The sequence below is a fragment of the Oncorhynchus gorbuscha genome, unplaced genomic scaffold, assembly GCF_021184085.1.
Source record: "Oncorhynchus gorbuscha isolate QuinsamMale2020 ecotype Even-year unplaced genomic scaffold, OgorEven_v1.0 Un_scaffold_645, whole genome shotgun sequence".
Classification (NCBI taxonomy): Eukaryota; Metazoa; Chordata; class Actinopteri; order Salmoniformes; family Salmonidae; genus Oncorhynchus; species Oncorhynchus gorbuscha.
In genome coordinates, this window is record NW_025745751.1 from 115,728 (window position 1) to 132,591 (window position 16,864).

Genomic DNA, 16,864 nt, shown 5'->3' on the forward strand with positions numbered 1-16,864 from the left:
ATGTAAGGCCAGGCTAAATTACATTCAAATGATGTAGGGTTGGGATGAGCCTAAACGCCCCCATGCTTATCACGGGACACTACCCCTTGCAATACAGATAACGCAGGTCGAGCTCAAAAACATGGGTGTAGGTCAGAGATAAGAGACCGTTTACGCTGAGTTGTGAGTTCACTGGCTCCATGTGGGTTTTCAGTTATTAGGCCTACCCTATTACCTGCGTATGTCTGCCACGTGCCACCTTTGTTCCTCACAATAAGGAACTTCAATTATGCATGTTGAAAAAATAGCCCACTACAACTAAGTGCAGTTGTCACTTAGAGTTGTGTTGTGGCCCTCAGCTTTCTTTCTCCAAGGTTCCCTGTGGTTTGGGGGGACATATTGTTGCAATGGAAGCATGTTGTAACCTTACTCTAGTCCCGCCCACAGACATGAGTGAAAATATTTTGTATGCTCCACCTCTACAGTTGGGTTTGAGTAAAAAGTAAACAGCTTGGCATGGACACTCGCTCACACCTTATCTCCTGTGATGCACGCACAACTGTGTTGCACTATCCATAGTATCTCGGAGACAGACTGTCACGAAGCGAGATGGAGAAAACAGACGTTTGGAGCTGGTTGCCTACCAGTTATGCAGTACAACAGAACGCGTAGGCCGCTTTGTTCTCAGAGGAGACAAAAAGATGACAAACGATAACCTGAATAAGCTGTTGGTATTTTGTGTATTATTTTGCGCTCAGAAAACGTCCATCGTGCATGGTGCACAAGCTTTGGAAACTAAAGGTAGGACACATTTTCCCAAATAGCCTACTTGTGTTTACAATTTACAATTACAACGCTTATTTTCAATCATGTTATATTTTGTATTTCCACAAAATATGTTTGTTTTAGATTTGGTTAAGATAGAGACAAGTTATCAATTGTCAAAGGTTTTGGTGAATTTAATAGCTGTTAAAAACAGTTATAATAATCACTCATCAGCAATAGTCATTCCTCTGGAGCTGTTTGGAGACTTTAAGTCTTCACCTGTGTTTACTAAATTGTCAATACCAATAATGCCCCAACACACATTTTCCTTGTGGACTACGACTTCCCTCCCTTGTCCACACAGTGGCTCTGCTGCTCCACGCTGAGCCAGAGAATCCAAAGTGCTTTGCTGAAGGGATGTCAGACCTCACCTGCTTCTGGGAGGAGGATGAGGAAAGGGCTGGCTCTGCTGACCAATACTCATTCATATACACATACCAGTAAGTCATGATCAGGCAAAGCGCTCTGTTAATAATTGCTGCTACGTGTACCATATTCTCTCACCTTGTCTTGGTAGAAGGTTGCTACCTGCTATGAAGATGTGTTTTGAAGAATGATCACCTCAATTTTCCATTTAGCCTAGAAACTTGATACAAAGTGTAAACAATCCAAATGTCTCTCCTCCTCTGCAGGAATGAGAACAGCAGTGAGTGTTCCGTAACTGCCCTACCAGCAGCAGGTGGCAAGAGGCTGTATTTTTGCAGGTTTTCCCAGACTCAATTATTTGTGCCCCTTGACATCCGGGTGTTTCGGGACGACCTGCTGATCCACAACCGCAGTCTCTTCATTGAACTTGTCTGTGAGTTTTGGTTGTGGGTAACTTTTGGGAACTATTCCATTTGTTTTTTTTTCTCAGGATTTAGGAATTACAGTTTCTTCTCATGTCTGTGTGTCAGTCCTGTTAGACCCGCCTGCCAATCTGACATTGACGAGTACAGGGACGCAGGGGCAGCTGAATGCCAGCTGGCTGCCTCCCTCTCTCAAGTACATGGGTGACAGCATGATGTACGAGGTCAGCTACGCCATGGCAGGGAGCCACATTGGAAAGGTATGAACAACACACACTCATATCAGAGGTAGAAGTTTTTAACCAGACAAGAGAAAAGTTCTCGTGAATAATGGTGCCGTTCCTTTCTTGGCCTTCGGCAGAGATGTGTCAATGACAAGGCATTATCATCTCGTCTTCAGGTGGAGGAGGTGCAAGCCAGCTCTGAGCTCATCTTGCGTGGTCTGCAGTCAGGCACTAAGTACAAGGTGCGCATTCGTGTCAAACTGGACGGCATCAGCTACAGCGGCTACTGGAGCGCCTGGACTGACCCGGTACTGATGGAAACAATGCCTGGTGGTAAGCTTCTTTCTCCTGCAGCAACATTCACAAAAATAATGTGCTTGTCTCGTGAGCTCAACATCTTTGTTCTATTTGTGAGGGATCCTTCCCTTGGATTTCATCCCTGGTGTAACCTTGTTGCTGTGATATCTTATTTGCAGACTTGGACCCTCTCATCGTGTCCCTGAGTCTCATCATCTCTCTCGTCCTCACCCTGCTGTCTCTCCTTGTGCTCATGTCTCATCGCAGGTCAGTTACCATAAACAACAACTTTCCAAAGTTTTTAGTCTACCACTGTAACTACACTCTTTAGTGATCTTCTTTGTAGAGACATCATCAGTGGTGTATTTATGGAATAAGGCTGTACAATATTGTCCTCAGGTTCCTGTTGAAGAAGATCTGGCCAATCATTCCCACCCCTGAAAGCAAGTTCCAAGGCCTCTTTAAGGTTTATGGCGGTGACTTTCAGGTGAGACAAATAAATCCAGTATTGGTCTTCGCATCCTTGGAATATGAAACTCGGTATGAAGTACCTTGTGCAGTGTTTATCTATATCTTTTGTGTGTATCGTAGTCTGTTCATCTTGACTCAATATTAGTGCAGACTCCTGAACCTCTCTCATTTGGTTTGTCAATAGGAGTGGTTGGGCCACAGCACTGGAGGCTTATGGTTGAGGCCAACCTACTTCTACTCCGAGGAATTCCCTGCACCACTAGAGGTGCTCTCAGAGGTTAGCCTTGGTCCCGCCTTACCCAGCTCCGCTTTGCCGCCCAAGGCCTCAGAGGCACTTGGTGAGGAGGATGAAGACGAGAAGCTAAAGAGGGTGGATTCTGCATTGATGGAGGGGTGGAGAGAAACCCCCCAGGAGCACTGGCCGATGGACCAGCTCCGGGCTATTCATCAGCACCCTGCACCCTGGACCCAGTCTTCTCTACTGGAGTCCCATGATGCCTATGTCACCCTCAATGCTCAGAACCACAGTGGGGAGGAGCCTCTGGATGACATATTGGAAGAAACCTTGCCCCTGCAGGTTCTCTTTGCCTCTGGAAGGACATCCTCTGAATCTCGATCAGACTTGGGCTCCTTCCAACAGAGCTCAGGATTGGGCCGCCTCTCGTCCCAGTCCAGTTTTGAGTACCCAAACCACACCTGGCCGCCCAAGGGCCCTGGGTACACCTACATGGCAGTGGCCGACTCAGGCGTCTCCATGGATTACAGTCCGATGAGCTCAAGTAAGATCGATGACATTGGGAAGGGAGTTATCTATACCAATGAGTACAAGAACGAGATCCCTGCACACAGAAGACCCATAGGTACGCCCATCCACTTTGCATTCTGAATTAAGGCTAAGCTACGTAACAAGGCTATGAACTGAGGCTTAAAGGTCCATTGAAGCTGAAAAACAGTTGGGATGTTTGGCCAAGGCTTCTACATGGACTCCATCTTCTTGTCAATGGAATGTAAAAAGCCAGGGTGTAGGCTACTCTCTTAACTATGAGATAACAGACAAAGCAACATTTAAGCTCAAAGGCTATGGTGAGGAAAAGTCAAAGGTATCCCTGATAAGGATTTCATAATCCTTTTGGATGTCACAAAGCTCATTCTCACATTATCCCTTCAATCGGAAGGCAGCTGTTTGAGAAATACATGACCAACGGAAACACTCTAAAGTTGATATTATACAACACATGTAATGTGTATGTTCTAAGATCATTGGATCTTGTAGGTCAATTTACAAGGTTATTTTCTATATTTTTATTGGAATAACTAGATAATGTTGACACTTTTCATTGTAAATATTGTGTTTGTCTATTGTGTATTGTACAAGAGTATCACTAAGATGTAGCCATGGTCTTAACATGAAGCTCCTGCGAGAATGAAGAGGTGCTGTAGGATGTGCAGGAATGTGTTTAGGCAATGTGTCACATTTCAGTATGATGCTATTGTACACCTCTTGCTTGCAATGCTTAGATCAACAAAGGTTGTAAAAGTCATGATGGTTCCAGTGTTTGAATGTTTGTATATTTGTCTATCTAATTGTCACCTCATTGAATCTTACATATTATCATGCATTTTGAAAGGCCATAATTGTTGAAACTGTAAATAATTCAAATGACATTTTTTGGGAGGTTTAAATAAACACCAGTTTGTTGAAAATGTAGGTAATTCCTCCCACCCAACAAACAAAAATGGTGATTTGGCTAAATGTATGAGTAGATTGAAAAAACGTTGTCACATTTCAAGTGGTTCCATTGGTGAAAAAGAGTTGTTTACATCGACACATGTTAATATGACAATTCAATGTGGTAGGGAAAGCATACTCAACTCTGACCCTACGAGGTCCGGAGCCTGCTGCTCTTCTGTTCTACCTGGTAATTAATTACACACACCTGGAGTCACAGGTCTAAATCGGTCCCTGACTAGAGGGGAACAATGAAAACATGCAGTTGAACTGGCTTTGAGGTCCAGAATTGAGATTGAGGGTGGTAGAGTATCGCAATATTTATTTCGTGGCAAAATGGAAACACAAAGCAGATGAAACTCTTCGGTCCTTTAAAAACCTGTTGTATGTAAAATATTGTGCGCAATAGCTTGGAAAATAAATACATGTGACTCTGGATGACAGCAAAATTATTTGCTTTCAACATTAGGGCTGTTTTCCTAAAGAAGTTAAATCTATTTCATGTTTTGTTTCTTTGCCAAGATAGTGTTATCGTTCCGTTCCTTAGAATGTGGACAGTAGTTGAGTAGCCTGGGCATTGGGGAAAAGGGTATTGGACGTCATAACAAGTGAAGTTCACAACAATTTCCTTATACGAGTGACGTAGATCTTAGCATAATGAGATGAGGTTCTGATCTGTCCAGAGAAGATAAGGAGCACAATCCCCTCACAGAACACAGTTATAGAACATATCTTTTAAAAACAACCAAAGTGAACATTTGTTTAGAAAAGGCTCCAATCAAACATGTTTATTTTTTGTTAACTAACATTTAGATTATTAACTAGTTCCTCATTTTTCTATCTTTAAACCCTTTAGTTTTCAGTTATTTTCAGTGTTCATTTCTAAACAAACTGGTGAATGTTTCCTGACTTTTTCATGACATGTTATGATAATACTGTGATGAGCACCTATACGGAACTTCTGACAATCATTTCTGTAACTCAGTATCTCTTTATGGTCAACAAAAATGTCATTATAATGCCTGAAATATAACAAATGTTAATTCTGATGCGCTTCCATATTAGATATCTTCAATGTTTTTTTTGTACTAATATGATTTAAAAATGTATGGCATTAAAGCAAATGTTATTGGTCACATACACATATTTAGCAGATGTTATTGCGGGTGTATCGAAATGCTTGTAAACTGATTTTCTTGTTGTCCTTTAGTTGAGAACAACGTGGGGAGACATTCTAATTGCCCCTGATAGCTAATATCTATAGATGGGTTGGTTGTTTAGCAATAAAACCAACAGGTGCACAACTATGTGGCAAAAATCGACAGGTTTGGCTTAGATTGTTGACAACATGTACACTATATTTCATCTCCAATGTTTATTGAAATCATAAAGGTTGTACAATGAGCACTTGTTGTCTCAAATACATAGTTACAGTTGGTGGTTAGCTAGCTAATGTTTACCATATTAGCGTAGACGTGACATCAGTCAAAACAAGACATGGTATCAAGAACAAGATAAAGAACTAGCTGAAACGAGCCACTTGGCAGTTTGTCATTATTGTTAGCTATCTGGCCATCCAGAATGACAACACACAGCCTTCTGCCCCATTGAAGGGTGCACATCGTTTTTCGTGATGTTCTCTGCTGTCCCGTCTATAACATCAGCCTAATCTTCCCTCTACAAATTATTTTAGAAAGCGCCACAAGCACAACAGTTAGACAGAAAAGTAATGTAAATTAGAATTGAATGGTTGAATGTGAAGTCACATTGTGTAGGAGAGAAGACAACAGGGCAAGGGAGAACAGACTCAAATGATATTGTGCCAGAGCAGTCAAGAACAGTACAATTCAGTCAGAGTGGTTTAATTCACATAAAAACCTTGCTGAAAACTTTTGTATACACTAGTGAAAACCATTTTGTACAATGGGGAAAAAAACTGTTCCCCTTGCATCTGTCTTTGGGAATGCAATTGTTTAATATAAGTATATATGTTTTTTGCATGTCTTTTATTTATTCCTTGTCCACTAGTAAGTCATTTAATAGATTTCAAACCATTGTAAACTCCATTGAGCGATTGGGGCAAATGACCAGTCGCCATTCTCGTGCCAGACTTGAGTCCTCCTCATCCTTAGCAATAGGGTCTTCTGTGATCCCAGCACCAGAGAGGTAAACATGCCACGTGTCCTGTGGTCCTGCTACAGCAGGGGCAGAGTTCCAGTCCTGGTCCAAGGTACACCTAACCTGAAAGTAGCGGTCTAACACTGAGAGGACAGGGTCTGAGGAGTCCCCACCAGCATGCCCTTCCCACTCGGACTGGAACGAGGCTATGACCCGACAGGGGGCCAGACTAGCGGCTCTCTCTTCCAAGGTCTGTGAGAGAAATGCAGCCGTGTCATACAGCAGAGCAGAGATGTGTGCAGCAGAGGACTGCTCTGCCTGCTGAAGGCCACCACTCACCCCAGGCCCACGCAGGTAGCCCTCCAGTCCGTCCACGATGATCAGCGACGGAGGGGCAGCAGATCCAGAGGCTGATTCATGCAAAGAGGCCACGTGCTGAAGCAAATCTTCCAAGGACCTGGGGTATGAAAACGTGATTTTCTGCAATAAATTCATGCCAATAATCAGAACAGTTTGTTTAGGACTTTTCAGGAAAACATTTTCTCCCTCTGATTTTTAGGGAGGACTTGGGCGTGGGCCCATCAGACATGTTTTGTGCTGATAAGTGATGCACATCTCTGTGACTGATCGGGGGTGCTTAGGACATACAACATTTATAATTAACTTGCTACGTCTTCCAATTGAACATGGCACAAAATAAAAGTGCTTGATGTCATAAGACATTGTTAGGTCAGTGGGCTGACCAATAATTTCAATAGGGAGTGTGGTACTGTGTGTTATGTCATGTTTATCATGGTAGTGTCAAATAACACAGATGCTGGAGGCTAGTTGGGTAGTTGTTATTAAGGCCTAGTAGTATGTAAATAGCTAATTACCTTCAAATTGTCGGGGCTCAGGTTGGACATGGATTCGTATAATAATCCTGGAAGGCTCTGAATTTGAACCTGAGTGAAAAATGAGACTTTGAGCCCCAATTCAGAGGCAGCTGTCACCGCCGCAAGTAGCAGCAACGAACGGTTGACGCTACAGTCTCCGACCACCAAGGTACTGCATTTTGATGGTGCGATGACTTTGAAATCCTTCGTTTTTCCATTGTGTTGGATAAATGTCCTAAAGACATGCGTCAAAATATCGGCCATATCTTTCTATGGCTATCTATATACATGTATGAACTTGGTTTATCGTTGATAAAACGTTCTACTCAATGCGTGATCTGCAGAGAACATTTTTGTTTCCCGCCAAGTGGTGTCACTTCCTGTCAGACAACTTCCGCTAGGAATGACAACAACAGACAGCTGTTGTCAAGATGGCGGATGGCTATGGAGGAGAAGAGGGTCCCCTGGACGCTGAAGAAGCTGGGGATCAAATAAAATCAATTTTGAGGCGTTGTAGAGGCCGTCCCAGGCTCACGGATTCTGACCGAGCACAAAGACGCCTCGAGTCCCGCAAGAAGTATGATGTTAGGCGAGTTTATCTTGGAGAATCTCACAAGGTTTGGAGTGAGCTTCGCCGGCGAACGAGTTTGAGTGACGCTGGACTTGCCGAGTACCTAATCCTGCTCAACTCCACGTACGGGATGAGATACCAGCAAAAATACGGAGGGTATGTTTACTAATAATACATCAAATCAGAATATCAAGCTAGATAGTAACTAATATTGTTTAGCTAGCTTATCCCCTCTCTCGTCCTCTGTTAAATGTGAGTCCCTTCCCCAGGCCACCTCCTTCAATCAATTGGGTTAGCTAGCTCGGGCTATCAACTCAATAGTGCTTAACGTTAACACAGTATCCTCATGCAATAACTTGATATTTATATTCCTGGCGCTAGGAAGACAACCTCAGAAGTCTGTACAAAACTGAAGAGAGGTAAGAAAGAACAACGCATTGTATCCACTTAACCATGAAGAAAAGTATCCCTACATGAGGGATTGATTGATTACATTTATGTCACTGTTGATACTTATTTTCTTACAGGGAAAAATGAGAGAGTGTCTAGCCTTTGTAGCATGGTGACCTGGTACCAGGATCACTCTCAGACCTGCCCACATGAACCACAGCTCAGAGCTCTGGAACCCCAACCTGGATTCTCCACCTCTGCTATCTGGCAGTGTGATGCTGACCATTCATTTGTGCAGCACCTCTCCTCGCCACCAAGAGGGGTCAGTGATCCTGAGACAGAGACTGAGGAGGAAGTTGATAGTGACACAAGGACAGAGGATACCAGAGGAATCATGACCAGGAGGAGGAGGAGGAGGAGGAGGAGAGAGACAGATGCCCACATACAGCTCACTGGTAAGAGATACAGAACATTCAGATACTAATTTGGCTTTTAATTGCTCTGGGTCACATGTAATTGTATGGGAACCACTGATTTGACATAAACAGGGTAACTTGTATTTAAATGCATCCGTATTCTGTAACCTTCTCTTTCCTAGATGCAGGAGGGGATTTGGAAGTGGCCGGAGCCCCGGTGACTATGGATCAGGTGGAGCAGGCCACGGCTCTCAGCCAGCTCCCAGGGATGGAGGCCCCATCCAAAGACACTCCACTAATGGAGCATCTCTCTCAGAATCAGTCTGTCTGGGAGATGGAGGTGGTGATGGAGGCAGGCAAACAGCAAGCCCAGGAGTCTGATGAGGAGGAGACCGGTTACAATGCCTTAGGGGAGGACATCAACCCAGAGGAGCCGGAGGACCTGAGAAGAGAAGGAGTGGGTACATCACAAGATGGCTATGAGTGTGTTGTAGTGACCGCATCCTTAACTGACAGACTGGACAAAGCCAATGAGCAGGACACCACACAGACAATGGGTGACATAGTTGGTATAGACACTCAGACCATCCTCCATCCAGTCCCAGCCTCTATGCAGGTGCCTGGGCAAGGGGAGCTGTTTGATTCTCAGACACTACAGACTGTGGGGACCACCTGTGAGATACCAGACCAGCGAGAAACTCTGGATGGTTCTCAGGTTAAGAAAAATACTCATTAGTCATTTGTCTTGGAATTTTATCACAATCAAGTATTTGTCGTCCCTGAAAGCACTGCCTTTATATAGTAATATTAACATGTAGCCTATCCTATGTCCCTCTCCCTGTCATTTGTAGCTGATCATCATCACTGGCCCCAGCTACGAGGCTTTGGCATCCGAGGGCATCCAGCTCAACATGGGGGGTGGAGACGTGGAGGAGGTCACCTGCACTGTCATAGAGGGCGTGGCTTACAACCAAATGTGCCAGTCAGTGGCAGACTTTAGGACGACAGAGGAAGAATCCATCACAGGTACTGCTGGCACAGAGTATTTTAGCCTTTGCTTACACCAACAGACAATGCATTAGAATATGCTGTAATTGTTGTATATGCTGATTTAATGGATACTGACATTGACAAAAATCAATGATGAATAGCTTGCTATTCTAATGGTTTGAGATATTTTTCTCTCAGGCCTGAGTGACAAGGAGCTGCTCCAGCCCAGTGTTGAGTCTCATGGCTTGGAGCCCACCTGTGAAAGGGAGCTACAGAGGGGCCTAAGCAGGTGAGTGGCCAGCATGGAGAATTATGGGGGTCATATCTGTAGAGACAAACTTAGATGGACATGCCATTTTCATTCCCATCTTGACTTCCTCAGAGCACTTCTGTAGACGAACCACTGGCATCACTCCCTTTTCTATTTCAGATGTAGAAGGAGCAGACGAGGTCCTGTCATCGAGGCAGACGGAATGCTCAAGATGTTCCACTGTCCGTATGAAGGCTGTAGTCAAGTCTATGTAGCCATCAGCAGCTTTCAGGTAAATAGGCCCTTTTAGGTACTCTACACTTCAGCTTTTGCCTTGAGTTGGAACACCTTGACCTTGTCGTGCCATCAAGTTACGAATAAAGATAATACGAATGCACAAATGTTGCTGTAAATACCATTTCATGCTGTGATTCATAATATGTACTTTTTTGTTCTTTTGTATGTTCCCTGCAGAACCATGTGAATCTGGTTCACAGGAAGGGAGGACCAAGGTGTGCCCCCACCCCGGCTGTGGCAAGAAGTTCTATCTGTCCAACCACCTGCATCGCCACATGATCATCCACTCAGGTGGGCACAAACAACTCTAAATCTGGGCTATACTGTACAGTGGCGCATGAGCTAGTAATAATGTATTCATATTTATCCTGCTATAATATGTACTATATAATGCAGCTTTGAATGTCAACCCATCTCTAAAGCTAATGGTTTTGACCGTAAGGAACTTTACTGGGTGATGCTTCTTATCTAACCGTGCTGCCCGTGAAATGATTGCTGACCTGGTTGTAAAATCACCCAACTTTACACTGGTCTGTAGAATGGCCATTTAGAATTACCAAATACAATGGCTGTTAAATACACTGACTGATTTAAGCAATAATGTCTAATGGGGATTCTGAACCACTTCCAAATAAAATCTAATTGATGAGAGCTCCAATCAGCAGAGAGGCTATATGTTGTGAGCTGTCCTGGGGACTCAATATTACAAGTATCTGAATTCTGCACCTCCAGGCCGTGCCCAAGCCCAACTAACTTGGGCTTGTCCCTTCATTTTTTAACTTGGTTTGTCGCAGATGCCGTACCCCCGCACATTGACTCGGTACTGGTACCCCCTTTATATAGCCTCGTTATTGTTTATTTAGTCAATATTTTCTAAACTAAATTTATTGAACTACATTGTTGGTTAAGGGCCTGTAAGTAAGTATTTCACTGTAAGGTCTACTACACCTGTTGTATTTGGCGCATGTTACAAATAAAATTTGATTTGATTAGAATTTTTCGTCAAACTTTGTGTAGGAGTCCGAGACTTCATCTGTGAAACGTGTGGGAAATCGTTCAAAAGGAAGAATCACTTGGAGGTTCACCGGCGCACACACACAGGAGAGACGCCCCTTCAGTGAGTGAAACACTTTGGTCACTCAAGTTTTTACACCCAGACGGTTTATTTAATTTTCTCTACACATTTTATATTTTGGTTTTGTACAATATATGCAATTGTGTCTCACAAACAGAAATGACTACATTGCACTCCTAAAAACACTTTCTGCAGATTAGAATCATCTTACATTTTCCCCCTTTATCTCGTCTCCCTCCTCCACCCCTCTACCTCTTCTACAGGTGTGAGATCTGTGGGTACCAGTGTCGCCAGCGAGCATCTCTCAACTGGCACATGAAGAAACACACCCCCGAGGCCCACTACAACTTCACCTGCGAACACTGTGGCAAGAGGTTTGAAAAGCTTGACAGTGTTAAGTTCCACAAGTTAAAGAGCCACCCAGACAAACAGGCAACATAAGGCGCAGTGCTGCTGGAATGTGCACTAAATATCAACTGGTCAGTGTCAGACCAGAAAGGGACTGAATCTGTCGACACAGAGAAGAAGAGTGCCCGTAGAGACTGGTATGCCCTTTTGGGGAAAGAGCAGCTCTTTTGAATGAACATTGCTTAGACTCTCGCACTATAATGGACTTTAGAACATGCTCTCAAAGCTGTGCTGGACACAGCCTAGCTGTTGATATTGTACATTTCAGCACAGTTGTTTACATAATGTGCTGTACGCCTGTCTCTATACCATATTATTAACATATCCATAGATTATCTCTTTTTTATTCATTTTTATACCCTTGTCATCCACAGTTGTAATGTACTTGTTTGGAAAAAAATGTTTTTTTGTGTTAATTCTTGTGTTCTCGCATCAGTACATGAACTGATGCCTACTGGTAAAATGCCAAAACTAACAACGTACATATTCATGGGGAAATTATAATTACATCTTGAGTAGTAATTGTAACAATGTGCATATGGATGTAAAGGACATGTCAATGGATTCAGAAAGCAGAGTTGTGTTGTCACACAAGTGGGCTGCCTACATTGAAATAGAGAATTGGTCATTTTTGTCATTGACCTGACCAAGGAGTAGTCTTTTTGTGTGAAAGTCTTGCATCATCTTTCAGGTCTGTCTGTTGAACTGTGTGTCTATGAACAGAGTGGTGTTGTATTGTGTACTAAAATGGCAAATGTAGTTTTTGAAAACCTTTTTTTTTCTAAAGATCCAAAGCAGAATTGCTAATTTATAGTTATTTTCCTGTTTTCTGTATTACTGAAATGATCAATGTAAAATATGTGAATATGACCCAAATAGACTACATATATTTATGGAAGAGACATTTGTTTGAGACAAATGTAAAATAAAAAAAGGAGTATTTGTATTGGAGTTTGGGATTGTCTGATGTGGCAAGGAAAGGCATAATGTGAGTGTTGTCACTGACACACACGGACTGGCAAACATATTTTCAGTGGATGGTGGAATGAATATAAATCAAATCAAATGTTATTTGTCACATACACATGGTTAGCAGATGTTAATGCGAGTGTAGCGAAATGCTTGTGCTTCTAGTTCCGACAATGAAGTAATAACCAATAAGTAATAATATGCCATTTAGCAGACGCTTTTATCCAAAGCGACTTACAGTCATGTGTGCATACATTATACGTATGGTAATCTAGCTAACAATTCCAAAACTACTACCTTATAGACACAAGTGTAAGGGGATAAAGAATATGTACATAAAGATATATGAATGAGTGATGGTACAGAGCGGCATAGGCAAGATACAGTAGATGGTATTGAGTGCAGTATATACATATGATATGAGTATGTAAACAAAGTGGCATAGTTAAAGTGGCTAGTGATACATGTATTACATAAGCATGCAGTAGATGATATAGAGTACAGTATATACGTATACATATGAGATGAATAATGTATGGTTTGTAAACATATTAGGTAGCATTGTTTAAAGTGGCTAGTGATATATTTTACATAATTTCCCATCAATTCCCATTATTAAAGTGGCTGGAGTTGAGTCAGTGTGTTGGCAGCAGCCACTCAAGGTTAGTGGTGGCTGTTTAACAGTCTGATGGCCTTGAGATAGAAGCTGTTTTTCAGTCTCTCGGTCCCAGCTTTGATGCACCTGTACTGACCTCGCCTTCTGGATGATAAGCGGGGTGAACAGGCAGTGGCTCGGGTGGTTGTTGTCCTTGATGATCTTTATGGCCTTCCTGTGACATCGGGTGGTGTAGGTGTCCTGGAGGGCAGGTAGTTTGCCCCCGGTGATGCGTTGTGCAGACCTCACTACCCTCTGGAGAGCCTTACGGTTGTGGGCGGAGCAGTTGCCGTACCAGGCGGTGATACAGCCCGACAGGATGCTCTCGATTGTGCATCTGTAGAAGTTTGTGAGTGCTTTTGGTGACAAGCCAAATTTCTTCAGCCTCCTGAGGTTGAAGAGGCGCTGCTGCGCCTTCTTCACGATGCTGTCTGTATGGGTGGACCAATTCAGTTTGTCTGTGATGTGTACGCCGAGGAACTTAAAACTTACTACCCTCTCCACTACTGTTCCATCGATGTGGATAGCGGGGTGTTCCCTCTGCTGTTTCCTGAAGTCCACAATCATCTCCTTAGTTTTGTTGACGTTGAGTGTGAGGTTATTTTCCTGACACCACACTCCGAGGGCCCTCACCTCCTCCCTGTAGGCCGTCTCATCATTGTTGGTAATCAAGCCTACCACTGTTGTGTCGTCCGCAAACTTGATGATTGAGTTGGAGGCGTGCATGGCCACGCAGTTGTGGGTGAACAGGGAGTACAGGAGAGGGTTCAGAACGCACCCTTGTGGGGCCCCAGTGTTGAGGATCAGCGGGGTGGAGATGTTGTTGCCTACCCTCACCACCTGGGGGTGGCCCGTCAGGAAGTCCAGTACCCAGTTGCACATGGCGGGGTCGAGACCCAGGGTCTCGAGCTTGATGACGAGCTTGGAGGGCACTATGGTGTTAAATGCCGAGCTGTAGTCAATGAACAACATTCTCACATAGGTATTCCTCTTGTCCAGATGGGTTAGGGCAGTGTGCAGTGTGGTTGAGATTGCATCGTCTGTGGACCTATTTGGGCGGTAAGCTTTTGGAGTGGGTCTAGGGTGTCACGTAGGGTGGAGGTGATATGGTCCTTGACTAGTCTCTCAAAGCACTTCATGATGACGGAAGTGAGTGCTACGGGGCGGTAGTCGTTTAGCTCAGTTACCTTAGCTTTCTTGGGAACAGGAACAATGGTGGCCCTCTTGAAGCATGTGGGAACAACAGACTGGGATAGGGATTGATTGTATATGTCCGTGAACACACCAGCCAGCTGGTCTGCGCATGCTCTGAGGGCGCGGCTGGGGATTCCGTCTGGGCCTGCAGCCTTGTGAGGGTTGACCCGGTTAAATGTTTTCCTCACGTCGGCTGCAGTGAAGGAGAGTCCGCATGTTTTAGTTGCGGGCAGTGTTAGTGGCACTGTATTGTCCTCAAAGCGGGCAAAAAAGTTATTTAGTCTGCCTGGGAGCAAGACATCCTGGTCCGTGACGGTGCTGGTTTTCTTTTTGTAATCCGTGATTGACTGTAGACCCTGCCACATACCTCTTGTGTCTGAGCCGTTGAATTGAGATTCTACTTTGTCTCTATACTGATGCTTAGCTTGTTTGATTGCCTTGCAGAGGGATTAGTTACACTGTATAAGACACATTAGGTATGTCACCAATGGCTGGCATGACAAATGTTCTAAATAATTTCATTGAGTAAGTCAAGGTACTTGAATGAAATAGTTTTACTTCCAATTTCTTTTAAGTATATTCAAAAGCAGCTTTTCTGTGTTGGAATGACATCACCCTCTGAGGAAATACAAGCATTTTTGAAACGGTCTGTTTGAGATACAAGTTTGAGGTAGGTTTTATTTAAGTATAGGATGAGTCAATGTTATTTGGGTATGAGTTAACAGAATATTAACTTCTAAAAGTTTGATTTTCAATGGACAGTTACTTAAGGTTAATTTTGAAAAGTAGATAGGCCATGAAATGGTTAATTCACAGAAGCTTGCGACTCCGTAAGGTTCTGTTTCAAGAGGGAGGGATCCTTAGATCAAATCAAATTGTATTTGTCACATACACATGGTTAGCAGATGCTAATGCGAGTGTAGCGAAATGCTTGTGCTTCTAGTTCCGACAATGCAGTAATAACCAACGAGTAATCTAACCTAACAATTTCACAACAACTACCTTATACACACAAGTGTAAAGGAATGAAGAATATGTACATAAAAATATATGAATGAGTGATAGTACAGAACGGCATAGGCAAGATGCAGTAGATGGTATCGAGTACAGTATGTACATATGAGATGAGTAATGTAGGGTATGTAAACAAATAAAAGTGGCATTGTTTAAAGTGGCTAGTGATACATGTATTACATCAAGATGGCAAGATGCAGTAGATGGTATAGAGTACAGTATATACATACGAGATGGGTAATGTAGTGCTGCTGCGCCTTCTTCACCACGCTGTCTGTGTGGGTGGACCAATTCAGTTTGTCCGTGATGTGTACGCCGAGGAACTGAAAACTTACTACCCTCTCCACTACTGTCCCGTCGATGTGGATAGGGGGGGTGCTCCCTCTGCTGTTTCCTGAAGTCCACGATCATCTCCTTTGTTTTGTTGACGTGTGATGTTATTTTCCTGACACCACACTCTGAGGGCCCTCACCTCCCCCCTGTAGGCTGTCTCGTCGTTGTTGGTAATCAAGCCTACCACTGTAGTTCGTCTGCAAACTTGATGATTGAGTTGGAGGCGTGCATGGCCACGCAGTCGTGGGTAAACAGGGAGTACAGGAGAGGGCTCAGAATGCACCCTTGTGGGGCCCCAGTGTTGAGGATCGGCGGGGTGGAGATGTTGTTACCTACCCTCACCACCTGGGGGTGGCCCATCAGGAAGTCCAGTACCCAGTTGCACAGGGTGGGGTCGAAACCCAGGGTCTCGAGCTTGATGATGAGTTTGGAGGGTACTATGGTGTTAAATGCTGAGCTGTAGTCGATGAACAGGATTCTCACATAGGTATTCCACTTGTCCAGATGGGTTAGGGCAGTGTGCAGTGTGGTTGCGTTTGCGTCGTCTGTGGACCTATTTGGGCGGTAAGCAAATTGGAGTGGGTCTAGGGTGTCAGGTAGGGTGGAGGTGATATGGTCCTTGACTAGTCCCTCAAAGCACTTCATGATGACGGAAGTGAGTGCTACGGGGCGGTAGTCATTTAGCTCAGTTACCTTAGCTTTCTTAGGAACAGGAACAATGGTGGCCCTCTTGAAGCATGTGGGAACAGCAGACTGGGATAAGGATTGATTGAATATGTCTGTAAACACACCAGCCAGTTGGTCTGCGCATGCTCTGGGGACGCGGCTGGGGATGCCGTCTGGGCCTGCAGCCTGGCGACGATTAACACGTTTAAATGTTTTACTCACGTTGGCTACAGTGAAGGAGAGTCCGCAGGTTTTGGTAGAGGGCCGTGTCAGTGGCACTGTACTGTCCTCAAAGCGAGCAAAGAAGTTGTTTAATCTGTCTGGGAGCAA

General features: G+C 44.0%; 3 protein-coding genes across 3 annotated transcripts; 2 read left to right on the forward strand and 1 right to left on the reverse strand.

The window, feature by feature from the left end:
- The first annotated feature begins 480 nt into the window (after window positions 1–480).
- On the forward strand, window positions 481–5,457 carry LOC124019633 (erythropoietin receptor-like). The gene is made up of 8 exons (XM_046335036.1): window positions 481–780; window positions 1,109–1,244; window positions 1,437–1,603; window positions 1,701–1,852; window positions 1,993–2,149; window positions 2,293–2,380; window positions 2,513–2,600; window positions 2,769–5,457. The coding sequence occupies exons 1-8, from the start codon at window positions 681–683 to the stop codon at window positions 3,468–3,470; spliced, it is 1,590 nt and encodes a 529-aa protein (XP_046190992.1). The 5' UTR covers window positions 481–680; the 3' UTR covers window positions 3,471–5,457.
- Window positions 5,458–5,654: 197 nt separating this feature from the next.
- On the reverse strand, window positions 5,655–7,702 carry LOC124019634. The gene is made up of 2 exons (XM_046335037.1): window positions 7,307–7,702; window positions 5,655–6,911 (listed from the first exon to the last, which is right to left on the reverse strand). Exons 1-2 carry the CDS (start codon window positions 7,568–7,570, stop codon window positions 6,360–6,362), a joined length of 816 nt encoding a protein of 271 aa, XP_046190993.1. The 5' UTR covers window positions 7,571–7,702; the 3' UTR covers window positions 5,655–6,359.
- LOC124019632 (zinc finger protein 653-like) lies at window positions 7,537–12,649 on the forward strand. The gene is given in 11 exon segments (XM_046335035.1): window positions 7,537–8,033; window positions 8,259–8,296; window positions 8,405–8,722; window positions 8,866–9,398; window positions 9,535–9,709; window positions 9,872–9,962; window positions 10,104–10,215; window positions 10,398–10,425; window positions 10,428–10,511; window positions 11,238–11,337; window positions 11,559–12,649. Coding segments are annotated over 11 exon segments (1,953 nt in total). The 5' UTR covers window positions 7,537–7,737; the 3' UTR covers window positions 11,737–12,649.
- The last annotated feature ends 4,215 nt before the right edge of the window (window positions 12,650–16,864 follow it).